Here is an 11,696-nt window from a genome sequence, read left to right as displayed (position 1 = left end):
AAAGATGTAGAAATGTCATTTATTATCTTCTCACGGCTGCTGCTCTTTTAACTTACAAATAATTTTAGAGGGCCCAGTTAAGCTATTATCAACCAGATAATAACGTGTCTATGTACCGTGTAGTACTTTATGTATGTGGTTACTGTATGTGGCAGCATACATATTTATTTTTAGAGAAGTAATTATGTACAGCTATTTATAAGTAAAATATAAACAGCCCATATCATAAACTTCTTATCACACACACTGTAGATACAGTTTTAAACAGATCCAAGGACATTTTAGCCATTTGGAAAGAATATCAAATATTCATAGTAAAGTTAATAAATGACTGACAATACAGTAAGAAATTTTAAAGAATGTAAAATGTACGGCAACAATTTTTTTTTCTTCATAAATTCAGTCAAACTTCATTTAGAGATGTTGCAGCTGGACTCATTTGAACTTAAAGATTCCTCCCTGGCACTTTGACAGGCCTTTATCAGCAGATGGAGTTTGCTGACTGACTGTGGAAAGAATATTCATGAATGGATAACTATATCCTTTTAAGAATTTCCCATCATGGGGTCGATAAAATAAATTAAGCAATCAATCAATCCATTTATCTATAGCAATATTTTAGGCTAGTCTTATAGCTAGTATATAATTGTGTATTAAGCCATTTAGTAATTGGTACAAAAATCACAGGAGTCTTTATCTGCCAACTGGCACATTTTAAGTCGCCATGCCATTAGAACTAAAGGCACCATCATAAATCAGCTCAAATTAAGACAGAAAAACTCACAAGAGAACTCAGAATGAGTTTCACACACAGTTTGTTTCCTCTCAGTCTCAGAAACTGTTGCAGTCAGGGCTGCTTTACAGCTCCAGTATCGCAGCGTGCCAGAAGCCTCTCTGCTGGAATCATAATTTAGTAATAGTAATTAACCAAGCCACACAACCAGCACCATAATGCCCTGAATATTTGATGCTGCCCTCATAAAGGGCAATTGGAGATAATGGAATGAATTAACAGGCTGCCTTTCAGACTGCACACTGTTAAATTCTCCACCATCCTCCTCCCTCAGTAGCAACTCAATCAACACTCAAAATCAACTTTGTTTGCTCGGTCTGTAAGAAAACTCATACCATTCCCCACTGTAGCTTTATTGCGTACATTTTCCATTGCAACCTGAGCCATAAACACTGACTACTCTCCATATTTGCCATGATGCAAACCTGCAGCTGAGCCTGGAAACCAGAACCTATCAATCATCTATCAACAGGACAGTGGCCATTTACTCCAGCCTTCCTTTCAGATTAACTGTGTGTAAAGGATGCAATCACGCTGTATTATGCTGAGGCAGCTCGCTCCCGATGATCACATCCTGTTGAACAAGTTATCACAGCCCAAATGATGGCTTCTTCAGAACCACAGTCATTCATTTCCCGATCTTTACTGTGCACACTCCTTGATCATCATGGGTGGGCGGTTTGAGGTGAACTGGTTATATAGACGTGATACTGCTGAATCCACAGAAAATGTAGGTAAAGCCCCAAATCCAAATGCAGTCGCACAAAGTAGTTCACTCAAAACATGAAAATTACCATTTATTCAAAGTAAGAGAAATACCTGAAGTCACATACATTATGGTAAAATATATATCCAAAGAATGGCTGTAATTAAATGCTCATGAGAATGGCTGAGGTGGATGAAAGTTAGCTAAATGGATTCATATGACAGAGCCCTTCATTCAACCAGAGAACAGTTCAATATGATTGTCATCATGTTCAAGTTCAATAAGCTAAAAACACAAACTAGTATGACCAAAAGTAATTCACTGCATGTACAAATATTGCATAGCTCACATTTAATACCTGTATGCCCTTAATACTAATGCACTTTCATTCATTTCAAGCTTTGCCCTTAAGCTTATATACTATCAAGTGTGTAATTGGAAGACGTGCAATACACTACAGGTAGATAGATATTTGATGCATCCCAGTCAGGGAGAGAGAATCCAGGGTCTAAATCATTTTTGATACGTTCACTTTCCAATTTACCAACTTCAAATGGGGAAAAAACGAGCCTTTACCCCAACAAGTGACCAACTCTGGTCAAGCCCTTTTTAGGTGGTAAAAGGATAATACATTATGAGTAACAAAATTCATAGTCTTGGAATTCAGCTTCGCCCAGTATTTTGCTTAGACTTCACTGAGGCAGGAGAGCACTGATGGGATTGAGTTTTGTTTTTTTTTTCTCTCTCTCTCTCTGATAATGAGAGTGGAAGACTGGCACCGTGCTGTGGTCAGAAAATGGTGCAGGTAGAGTCCTCGGTCTCTTCACGTTGTCAACGTTGCAAACCTTCCATGGAGCCATCTCAAATGCGTATATGGAATGTGCTGGAGTAACAGAAGAGAAAATATGAAGGGACCAGATCTGGAACAAAACTAGTCAGCGTGCATGTTAACCTACTGACTTATTGTTGTGGTCGGCAGGGTTAGATTGTTAGGGTTAGCATTCCTGAGTTAACACACAGAAATCAGGAACAGATGTGTCGAACTTTTCAGCAGTGATGCCATTTACTAGGCTGACAGTAAAATTATGGAACTATCAATCCGTTTTTAGCCAGGGACGTAGATCCCACAGTACTCCGGCTTGAGGAGCAATGAGGTGATTTACCAATGCTTTCCGTACAGTACTTGGTATAAGCATTAAATATTGGCATGTGATTATGTGAATTAATGCACACTTTAATGTACACGTATATACACGCACAATCTTAAAACAATATAAAATTTAATTTAATTACCTTAAAAAGTCAGGAGCCCGAGATATCATATTCTCAAAATCTGCAAAAGAAAGTTTGTTGTCACCGTCCAAATCTGCCTCCTCAATGGTTTTCTCACAAACCAGATCCACCTCCTCTTGAGTCAACTCCTCCTTCGTCAGCTTATTCAGAGTCTTTTCCAGGTCTTCTTTGCACAAGTAATTATCCACATTGAAATCTGTTGGTAACACGGTTATAGTAAATTAATGCTAAGATGGGTATTCGAAAAAAAAAATAATAATAATTAATTAAAATGCATCCTTGAGAAATTCAGCATTACCATATATTTTAAAGGCATATATGGCCTTGAGTTCTCTAGGAGCTGTTTCACTGAGTACTGAGAACATGTCCACAAACTCATTGAAGCTGAGATTCCCCATCCCATCCTCTGAGAAAGACTCCACAATCCTGTTACGAAACGGGTTTTCCTACAGATGACAGGGATAACAACATTTTTTGAATTTTTATCTGTGCAAATGTTGACACAAACTCATGTAAATAATATTCACTGCACTTCACAAGAAACAGAAGCGGTGCAGTTTGAATAAAAAAAAAGAAGTTTAGGTAAAACATTGGTTGATATGCTCGTTTCACACGTGAGCTGCAGCGGTTTAAACTGTCAGTTTTATTTTGCTGATCACAGGGTTCATCAAAGAAAATCCCAGGTAATTAGGTGAAGTTGTAATATGTACACTGACATGCAGATATTTGAAAGAGGTTTAAAAACTCACAAATTCTATCATGGAAAACAACACAAGTAAAACTGTCATCCTGAGCAAAGGTAACATGTTTGAACTCTGCACACAAACCATGAACCGATGCCCTCTCAAGTGGCTATCATCAGTGGAACCTGAATCAGTCCAGCCAACTCAACACAGCTCATTAAAACTGAGTCTGCAGCGAGATAGGAATGTATTTATGATAATGAAGCTGCTGAGGCCTCATCAATCCTCCCTTAACTGCTTCACTCTAACAATACCTCTCTGCCTTTCTTTCAGACCTGCAACCACGACAGCCTCACAGGCAAATGCCAATCACACCCGGGATAAGGGCCCACTGTGAGAATCAGTGCTGAAGCTCTGGTGGTTCAGGATAAGATACGGCATAATGCCACAAGCCATTTTCAAAAATTTCTGGACGTTTTTAACCACCTGCTGTGGTTAAAAACAGGATGGAATGTATCTGCAAAGAGACGCAGAGCTTTTTGTGGCACATTAACTTTTAAAAGCTGTGTCATACAATCAGATTTGACATGATAACAGTTAAAAATCAATTCTGTCCTCTGGAAGAAAGTGTTTATCGATCAGATCTTGTCCCACGTGAATATTGGATGCCATGTTTGTGCACTGATAATAAGGAAACAAGAAAGTGCTGGGGGGGAAACAAAAAAAAATCAAAACACAGGTAAAAAAGAGTCTCACTTATTTTTAACATTCCAACGACTCATACTACATTGAGGTACCTTTAACTCTGGCATGTTCACTATCAGGGCTAAAGGCAGTTTGCAATCCGGGTCATTGGTGTAGTCCATTGGTACAAGATGTGGAGCCAGCTCGTGGTATCTGCCATGTAACCTAGAAAAAATAAAATAAAATAAAAAACACTTACTGTACTCCAGTTCAGAAAATAACCAGAATAGAAACTTTCAATTTCCTCATCATGTAGCTGTAAACCCAACAGAGAGGCACATTTACAGAACACTGATGTAATATAATACTCCATTGATTTATGAATAACACAGATACAGTGATACAATTATGGAACTTTTGGAATACACAGGAAAGGTTTTAAAAAACAGTAAAAATAAACAAAGTGCAATATCATTCTTCAACAAGAAAACAAGGAGTTGTAGGAAGGTTGGGTTGATTGTAGGAATACAAGCATACTGGAACGAAAAAAAATCCAATCATTCATAACACATATTTGTTAATATTTTTTCTTACACATTTTTATCTTTTCTTGGGCTTTAAGTCTTTAATTTTAGGCCATATGTTATTCAGAATAATGTAAAAAGAATAGAAGGCTTTCTGAATATTGAAGTCACGGAAGTTGCCGACAGCCAGCATTTCACACTGACTAATCATGCTATCTTTGCCATCTGATACCTCAGACACTGTACAAAGTACAAAGTTAATTAGATAAACCTGCCAAAATAATGGTGTTTCCATTGGGGTACTAAAGGCAATAAATGTGGAAACCTGAAGTTTATCTCAAGTACCGCTTCTCTAAGCTCACTAGATCTGAAATCTCTTTAATTTTAAATTAATACCGATGCATGAAATAAAAAAAAAATAAAATAAAATAAAAATTAAAAAATCCCCATTGCAATTCTGAGGCTATTCAGCTGGCCTGTAAATATGAGATTTCATTTTTAAATATGTTGAACATAATGATATGAAAACACTGAAATGTCATGTTCTAATGATATTGCTGAGAGAGAAGGTTAATAGGTTTAAATCAATAACAACCTATTTCTTTATGTAATGTAACTTTGCTGTGACAGTTACAGCTGTGGAAAGAAACAAAGAGTGTTTTATGGAGGTAATAAAGTGGAGGATCCTATTCCATCTTCTGCTGATTGTCACTCTGGTTTCCAATCAACTGCTGGCCTTGGAATCAAAGTCAGTTCAATATCACTGAGGATAAATGTGTGCATATACAGACAGAACAGATGGATAACAGATATTGATTGTTGAGTGCAAAAGGTAAAAAAAAAAAAAAAAAACTACCCAGTGAGTCGTGATACCTACAGCAATCACTAAAAGTATATGCTACATTCAAATGTATGAAATTTTTTTTAAAGTGTTGCATCTGAACATGTCCAAAGAACTAGAAATGTGACACCACAACACCACAGTCAAAAGGTCAATGTGACTTTCAAAGGTTTAGGTAACAAAGTGACACTGCTGTGCTGTAGAGCCTAGCAAGCGAATGGCAGAACGATTTTTCCTTATTTTACATATTAGCAATCCTCATGAACAGTAGATGTCCATACCATACATGCCACTTATGTAATGAATGTGTGAAATAAATGGCAGAATCCTAATTCTATTAAAAATGACCATATTCACTCATCTTCATTTCCCATCACAAGCATAAAACTTCAAAGTGAAATGTGGATATATATATATTACATATATTTACATATATTTACATATCAATCACATGGTATATATTGGTATATGTAGCCGAACCTTCAGCATTTCCTTGGTAGCAACAGTTCATTAACCACCTACCACATTTAATTGAGCCGCATTCTAAATTGTTGTGGATCACTTTCATCAGAGGCAATCTTTTTTCCCTTTCCATTTTTGGGTAATGACCAAATAAGACACATGACAACTGCCTACAAAGTCATCCTCAGCAATGTGTTTGGGACATGGTTCATTTGTGTAGACAGGAGCCAAATGCAGTCTGAAGCGTTATTGTTTGTTATAAGCCCTTGTCACGCAGAAGGTTGTGACTGAACATACGATCAGCGGTTGCTTGTTACATGGCATTGAAACAAGGTGGTAAAGGTGCGGACGAAAAGCTGACTTGTGAATGATTGTTTGATAACAACATGTGGTGAAATGTGTGGTTTGCATCTGTGTCTTCATAACACTTACCGCAGAATTTCTTTGCGAGTGAAAAACGTGCAGTCCTGTAATGAAAGAAAACATGTCATAGGATTTGAAAAATGACTTAGTTGTGTATTCCTGATGTGTATGACATATCTGTAAAATGACTTTGCAGTTCCTCTGAAGCCATGTGATAAACTCTTACTGTAAAACTCAAGTTGACAGCTCCGGTTTCTTTTAAATGATGGTCATGTGCGAGTGTTGTCACCTGCCCCTTGCAATAGGAGCGATGAGGCAAGGGAACATGATCTGCTGCTGTCTGACATGCATGTGTTGGCACAAGTATTATCCTACATCCCTACTGGGAGTGCCTAAATTTGCATTTCCCTTGTAGCCATTCTGTGTGAGCTGTGCTTCTGTGTGTGAGGAGCACAGCTCAGACATGACAATGAGAGCAACAACAACAGAGATTTCCCAGGAAACTTCTGCAAATGATTAAAATCAAAAACAACCCTAGTGGAAATATCTGAGCTTATTAGACATGTTTGTGAGTCTTTTAAAAGCAATATCATACTTTTAACCTACTAGTCCCCATCATACAATAAAACATACACACATACATAGTTTGGTATTTGTACAGTTATTCTACTTGAGTAATAATTTCCTGGGGAAGAAATAAAACGCTCAACCTAAGTCGATTGATGATGAATCAAGTGCAATATTTTAAATATTTGGTCTTATAAAAATAAGATTTATCAACCAGAAACCAAGAATAGTTTTCTACAAAGAAATGTACAGAGTAGCAGGTGTAACCAGAGAACTAACTTGAGAACTAAACTGTCTCCTGAGAATACAGTTTCATGGCATATCGCACTGGCTGGGCATTAATTATTAAATCCACGAGATGTGTGTTTTGGGAAGAAAACCTGGATTGCTGTCACATAAAACACAAAATCAGATCCTAGATTACTGCACCGAAATCCTGAAATCAAACCAGTCTACTATTCTAATATAAAAGCAATATAAATTGCTTTTTTACTTGACTGTGCTATGTTTCCTCTTGATCTTTTTCGTTGATGAACATCTTTCATGTTTACTCTGGTGTGGATTTGGCTGTAGGCCTGTGTGATGATAGTTTGACGGCATGCAGGCTTACCTGGTAGGCATCAAGCTGCTCGTCGGTAAATATTGTTTGCTTATTACCCATTTTAACTCAAATCAAGTCATCTGCTGCTCGAATACGTTCACAGCACTGAACGTCCAAAGGCTTTCCTCAATAAAATACATTTAAGGGCTGACTCAAAGTCTCCGCACAGGAAGATGGATCGAGGACGTTTAATCTTTAAAATGCTCATTGGTTTCCCTCCAGAAAGTGATCGCCAAGACTGCAAGTAGAGGTTGAGGAAAAATTCAGATAAAAAAAAAAAAAAAAAAAAGTAAAAAGGCTGCTCTCCAGTTGTATCGGAGTCAGTGGAGGCTGACTGCGGAGTCCAAGGTGTGCAAACTGATCTGGCTGTTTGAGCCCTCAGCTGCTGTCCCGGAGTCAAGTGAAAAACCAATGGGCTCTCAGGCAAATAAATAAATAACAGAGGCTGTCCACCTATGTTTTGTTGGAAGATGATCATTTGACATCATGTATGATTGTAATTCTCACAGAAGCAGAATTCGACCGTCGGATTATTTCATCTATTCTGCATTAAATTTCATCAAGTGTTTTTTTGTTTGTTTGTTTGTTTGTTTGTTTGTTTGTTTGTTTTTCCTCTAGAGCATACCAATCATAGTTCAATATCAAAAGAGGTGGCAGATCCATTTGATTTGATCAATACGTGTCCTTTCATTACCGATTGCCACAGTTCAGGACCGTACAGAGGAATTATGTTGGTTAATAACTCAAAACTTCTGACCAGCCCCACAGAACCTGTTGCTTGATGGAATCATGTAGGAAATACTTGAACTTTTTTTTTCCCCTCTCCCCCCCCCGGACACATCACTCAGTGCCCCCCCAGCCCTCCCCGCTCCTCCCGGGCTGGACTGCGGAGCCGGAGGTCCGTCTCTCCGCCACATCCACCTGCCTGCTGCAGCAGCACAGACGCTCGGTGAGCCGGTCCCAACTGAACCCCCGGACAGATGCCTGTTTCACTTTCCCCCAAAATACACACTACTTTCCCTTCCCACTGCATTGGTTAGGTGTAAAAAAATTGAAATCGCTTTTTATTCCAGTGTGAAAAGTTGCCCAGGATGGACTCGAAGCGGGATAAGGACCAAGGTAAGTTGGGATGGACGGCTTGTTGCTACCTTCCTATGCTAGCCCCCTAGCGCCGTATGCTAGCTAGCTTATGCTAAACAGTGGCTAACAACGTATCGTTTGTGACATAACATTTTTAAGTATCATCATCATCGGAGGGAGAGAAAGAGAGGGGGAGAAAGACAGAAAGGGGGAGCAAGGAGGAGAAAATGTCAATAACCATTTCATTAAATAACCCACCCACTCTTCATCCGGCTGAATCATTCTGGTGAAATCACGCACTCGTCGACAGTCATAGCTAACGCACAGGTGGCTACCATAAGCTAACAACATTAACTAACGTGCTGGCAGGCTGTCAAAATAAACCAAACTCCATCACCTGTCTCTGCAGATGTCCACATATGTGTTCCGAGGTGCGTTTAGGGACCACCCACCACCGTCTCCCCCATTTTAGGAGTGCTGATGCAGATGCAAGTCTTGTCAGTCCTTATAAAAATTTAAAGTGAATTAAATAAAACCTGTGTGGATGTAAATCTGAAAATCAAACCCCAGCGTCATTATCTCTGGTTAACCTGATGAGTGTTATGTTTCAGTGATGCTGCTTTCTCCAGGGAGTCGGGGTTTGATTTGAGCAAGTTAATGAAAGCGTATTCATGTGTACTTAGGGGTAGGTAGACATTCTGCCTTAGGAAATTAAAAACAAACATAGCTCCCTCATCTGTTATTTGTGCATGCAACCGGCATGCCTGTACAGTCACAGGGATGCACAGAAGAGCCTGTTTAGTGACCCTCTCCCCCCTGGAGCTGGCAGAGGAAAAGCTCAATGTGCTGCCAGATATGAAATCCAAGGGCCGCTTCAATTGGTATTTGCTATTTAAAGAAGATTTCATGGGCAAACAGAAGAGAGACAGCGCTTCTGGCAGTCTGGTTTGCAGTGCTGACTCACATGTAAGAATAGAAAAGTGAAGTGCTGCAGTGATATTCCTCTGACTCTTTCAGATGCAGAATGTGAGAAGATAACTGCTGTACTCCTCAAGTCTCGTACGGGAGAATTTGATTTGGAGTCGATACTGTTTCTCAAATTGAGAGGTGTTGGTAAGATTAAATTAGTATTTCATTTCAAAAATGCATTATTGTTTCTTAACAATGTTTTATTATGTCTTTTAGGAATACATGACCTTGGATGCATCGGGGAGTGTATAAATTTGGAGCGATTGGACCTCTCCGGGAATAACATCACAAATTTGGCTCCTCTTGCATCTCTTCGACTTCTTTCTGTACTTAATTTGTCTGCCAATAGGATATCTAATTTAGGTAAGATCTCAGGAGCGAGAAAGTGTTCAATTTCAATGCCATATATTCTATTCTGTGTATTCATTTATCAAGTGTGTGATGAATAGATTGGAATGTTTTTGTTATGTATTTTATGTACATTTTATGTGTTGTTATGTACATTTGTATTTTCAGAGCCACTGCGCAGTTGTGAGGCTTTACAGAACTTGAACGTGGCTGGTAATATCATATCCAGGTATCATGATATAATTTTGATTATTGCTTACTATGGAGAAATGAGAATATAAAAGAGACTAATGACACATAAAAATATTTTCTAAAAGTAATGAATTTGCCCTTTAAAATTATCTCTTTTTCTTTCAAAAGTATTGAGAGCCTTCACTGCCTTCAGCCTTTGAGAAAGCTGGAAAATATACGTCTTAAAGACAACACTTATAATTTCACTAATCCAGGTGATTTTTGAAGACTTTATTCGAAAACAGTCCAGTGGATGGAAAATGTTAATGTGAGAACTCACAGTTACTTTCTGTGTCAGTGTGCAGGAGCGCATCGTACAGAACTGTAGTTCTTGAGATGTTCCCCAACCTTAAGGTGCTGGATGGTAAGATAGTTTGCCATTTACTATTTTGCACAGCACTGACAACTTCCAAGTTCTTTCTTTCTCTTTACATGTCTCTTTAAATTATAGGTGAGAGAATTGTTGGACGCGGGAGTGACTTGTACCAGTTATGCAAAGACATCGATGATACTATCAAAGGTAGATCAAACGAAGATGTGGTCTATAACTTTTATGCGGTTTTCAACTGGCTTTTACAGACATGTTGATTTTCCTGGTCAAGTAAAAGTGAAAAAGCTGTGAAGTAATAAGTCTGTATTTCCTTCTGTGAATCTTAGCTGGTTTATACAAGAATGGACAGCTAATTGAACATCCTGATTGCAAGCCATGGGTGGATGATAGTTACTGGGAGATTAAGAGATCAAACAATGCCATCATCGAAGAAGCCTACAAACAGTTCAATGGTAAATTCACTGCAGGCATGTTTTTTTAAATTCATGGTGTTGCATATAACCAGTTTTGACCAGTCCCTCATTGTGTAAAACATATCTTAGCTCCTGTGTTTTACTTTATATAGATGTTCTTCATGAATGCAGACTCCTCAACAACCGAGCCACTCATGTAATCTCTCAAACCGAAAGATCGATGAGCCTGAAGAAGCAGCCAAAGCAGTATGCCATTTGAGTTGAGCTGATTTGGACACATTTGTGTGTAACTTGTGACAACCTCTTGTAGTATGATATGCTATGGCTAATGTACTGTAGGTTTTTCAAATTACTAAGCTATATCCAAATGCTCGATAAGTATCATTGCCAGACACCCACACCCTGTGTTGCAGTGTGTGGGATTTGTTGAATTTTTATTGCATCCTATGCATTGGGTATCTGACAATACATGTAAGTGGTTTGAAAGCCTTTATCCATGCTGACACCCCTCAGTTTGGTTCAAAGATGTCTTTACTTGCACAGTGTGCATTTTTTACCATGTAGTAGCCCGCATTTATGCTGAGAGCTATGCTGCTGAAGAATTTCTATAGGTTTTCCGTAATTAAATGTTCTTTTCCATTTTGCATTGCTGGATAATTTTGGGAGTTAATGTGTCCCGTGTCGTATGCTTTCTTGGTATGTTGAACTTTTGCAAAATGTGATTGATTGATTGTTTCAGCTGTTTCTACTTGTTTTATATTATAAAGTTTATCATGCGTAAGACCAAATTGTTGAAAATGCCATGCT

At 38.4% G+C, this 11,696-nt stretch overlaps 2 protein-coding genes across 7 annotated transcripts; one reads left to right on the top strand and one right to left on the bottom strand.

Moving 5' to 3' along the window:
- Positions 1-1,577: 1,577 nt before the first annotated feature.
- Positions 1,578-8,999, bottom strand: cib2 (calcium and integrin binding family member 2). Of its 4 annotated transcripts, none has more exons than XM_029523060.1 (6): positions 8,995-8,999; positions 6,419-6,453; positions 4,273-4,384; positions 3,091-3,238; positions 2,793-2,988; positions 1,578-2,382 (listed from the first exon to the last, which is right to left on the bottom strand). In XM_029523060.1, the coding sequence occupies exons 3-6, from the start codon at positions 4,339-4,341 to the stop codon at positions 2,361-2,363; spliced, it is 435 nt and encodes a 144-aa protein (XP_029378920.1). In that variant the 5' UTR covers positions 4,342-4,384; positions 6,419-6,453; positions 8,995-8,999; the 3' UTR covers positions 1,578-2,360. The 4 variants fall into 4 exon arrangements, with proteins under 4 accessions (XP_029378920.1, XP_029378918.1, XP_029378919.1 ...); XM_029523058.1 differs by lacking the exon at positions 8,995-8,999 and adding an exon at positions 8,856-8,983; XM_029523059.1 differs by lacking the exon at positions 8,995-8,999 and adding an exon at positions 7,527-7,675.
- Positions 8,457-11,666, top strand: lrrc61 (leucine rich repeat containing 61). Of its 3 annotated transcripts, none has more exons than XM_029523057.1 (9): positions 8,457-8,636; positions 9,615-9,704; positions 9,783-9,929; positions 10,083-10,143; positions 10,275-10,360; positions 10,444-10,509; positions 10,597-10,665; positions 10,803-10,928; positions 11,042-11,666. In XM_029523057.1, exons 1-9 carry the CDS (start codon positions 8,609-8,611, stop codon positions 11,146-11,148), a joined length of 780 nt encoding a protein of 259 aa, XP_029378917.1. In that variant the 5' UTR covers positions 8,457-8,608; the 3' UTR covers positions 11,149-11,666. The 3 variants fall into 3 exon arrangements, with proteins under 3 accessions (XP_029378917.1, XP_029378915.1, XP_029378914.1); XM_029523055.1 differs by having other exon boundaries at positions 9,615-9,710; XM_029523054.1 differs by having other exon boundaries at positions 9,615-9,929.
- The last annotated feature ends 30 nt before the right edge of the window (positions 11,667-11,696 follow it).

Source organism: Echeneis naucrates, chromosome 16, assembly GCF_900963305.1.
Source record: "Echeneis naucrates chromosome 16, fEcheNa1.1, whole genome shotgun sequence".
NCBI classification, from domain to species: Eukaryota; Metazoa; Chordata; class Actinopteri; order Carangiformes; family Echeneidae; genus Echeneis; species Echeneis naucrates.
The sequence above is the reverse complement of the archived record's forward strand: the minus strand, read 5'-3'. Positions and strand labels throughout refer to the sequence as shown.

Bases quoted from the DNA above. Each gene is read 5' to 3' on its own strand.
- lrrc61 (XM_029523054.1), top strand. From the start codon at position 8,609: ATGGACTCGAAGCGGGATAAGGACCAAG. The intron at 8,637-9,614 runs GTAAGTTGGGAT...TGACTCTTTCAG, and splicing joins GAAGCGGGATAAGGACCAAG to ATGCAGAATGTGAGAAGATA. The intron at 10,510-10,596 runs GTAAGATAGTTT...TTTAAATTATAG, and splicing joins CAACCTTAAGGTGCTGGATG to GTGAGAGAATTGTTGGACGC.
- cib2 (XM_029523058.1), bottom strand. From the start codon at position 8,948: ATGTTGTTAGCTTATGGTAGCCACCTGTGCGTTAGCTATGACTGTCGA. The intron at 3,239-4,272 runs GTACCTCAATGT...TGTCATCTGTAG, and splicing joins TGAACATGCCAGAGTTAAAG to GAAAACCCGTTTCGTAACAG. The intron at 2,989-3,090 runs GTAATGCTGAAT...TGTTACCAACAG, and splicing joins ATATGCCTTTAAAATATATG to ATTTCAATGTGGATAATTAC.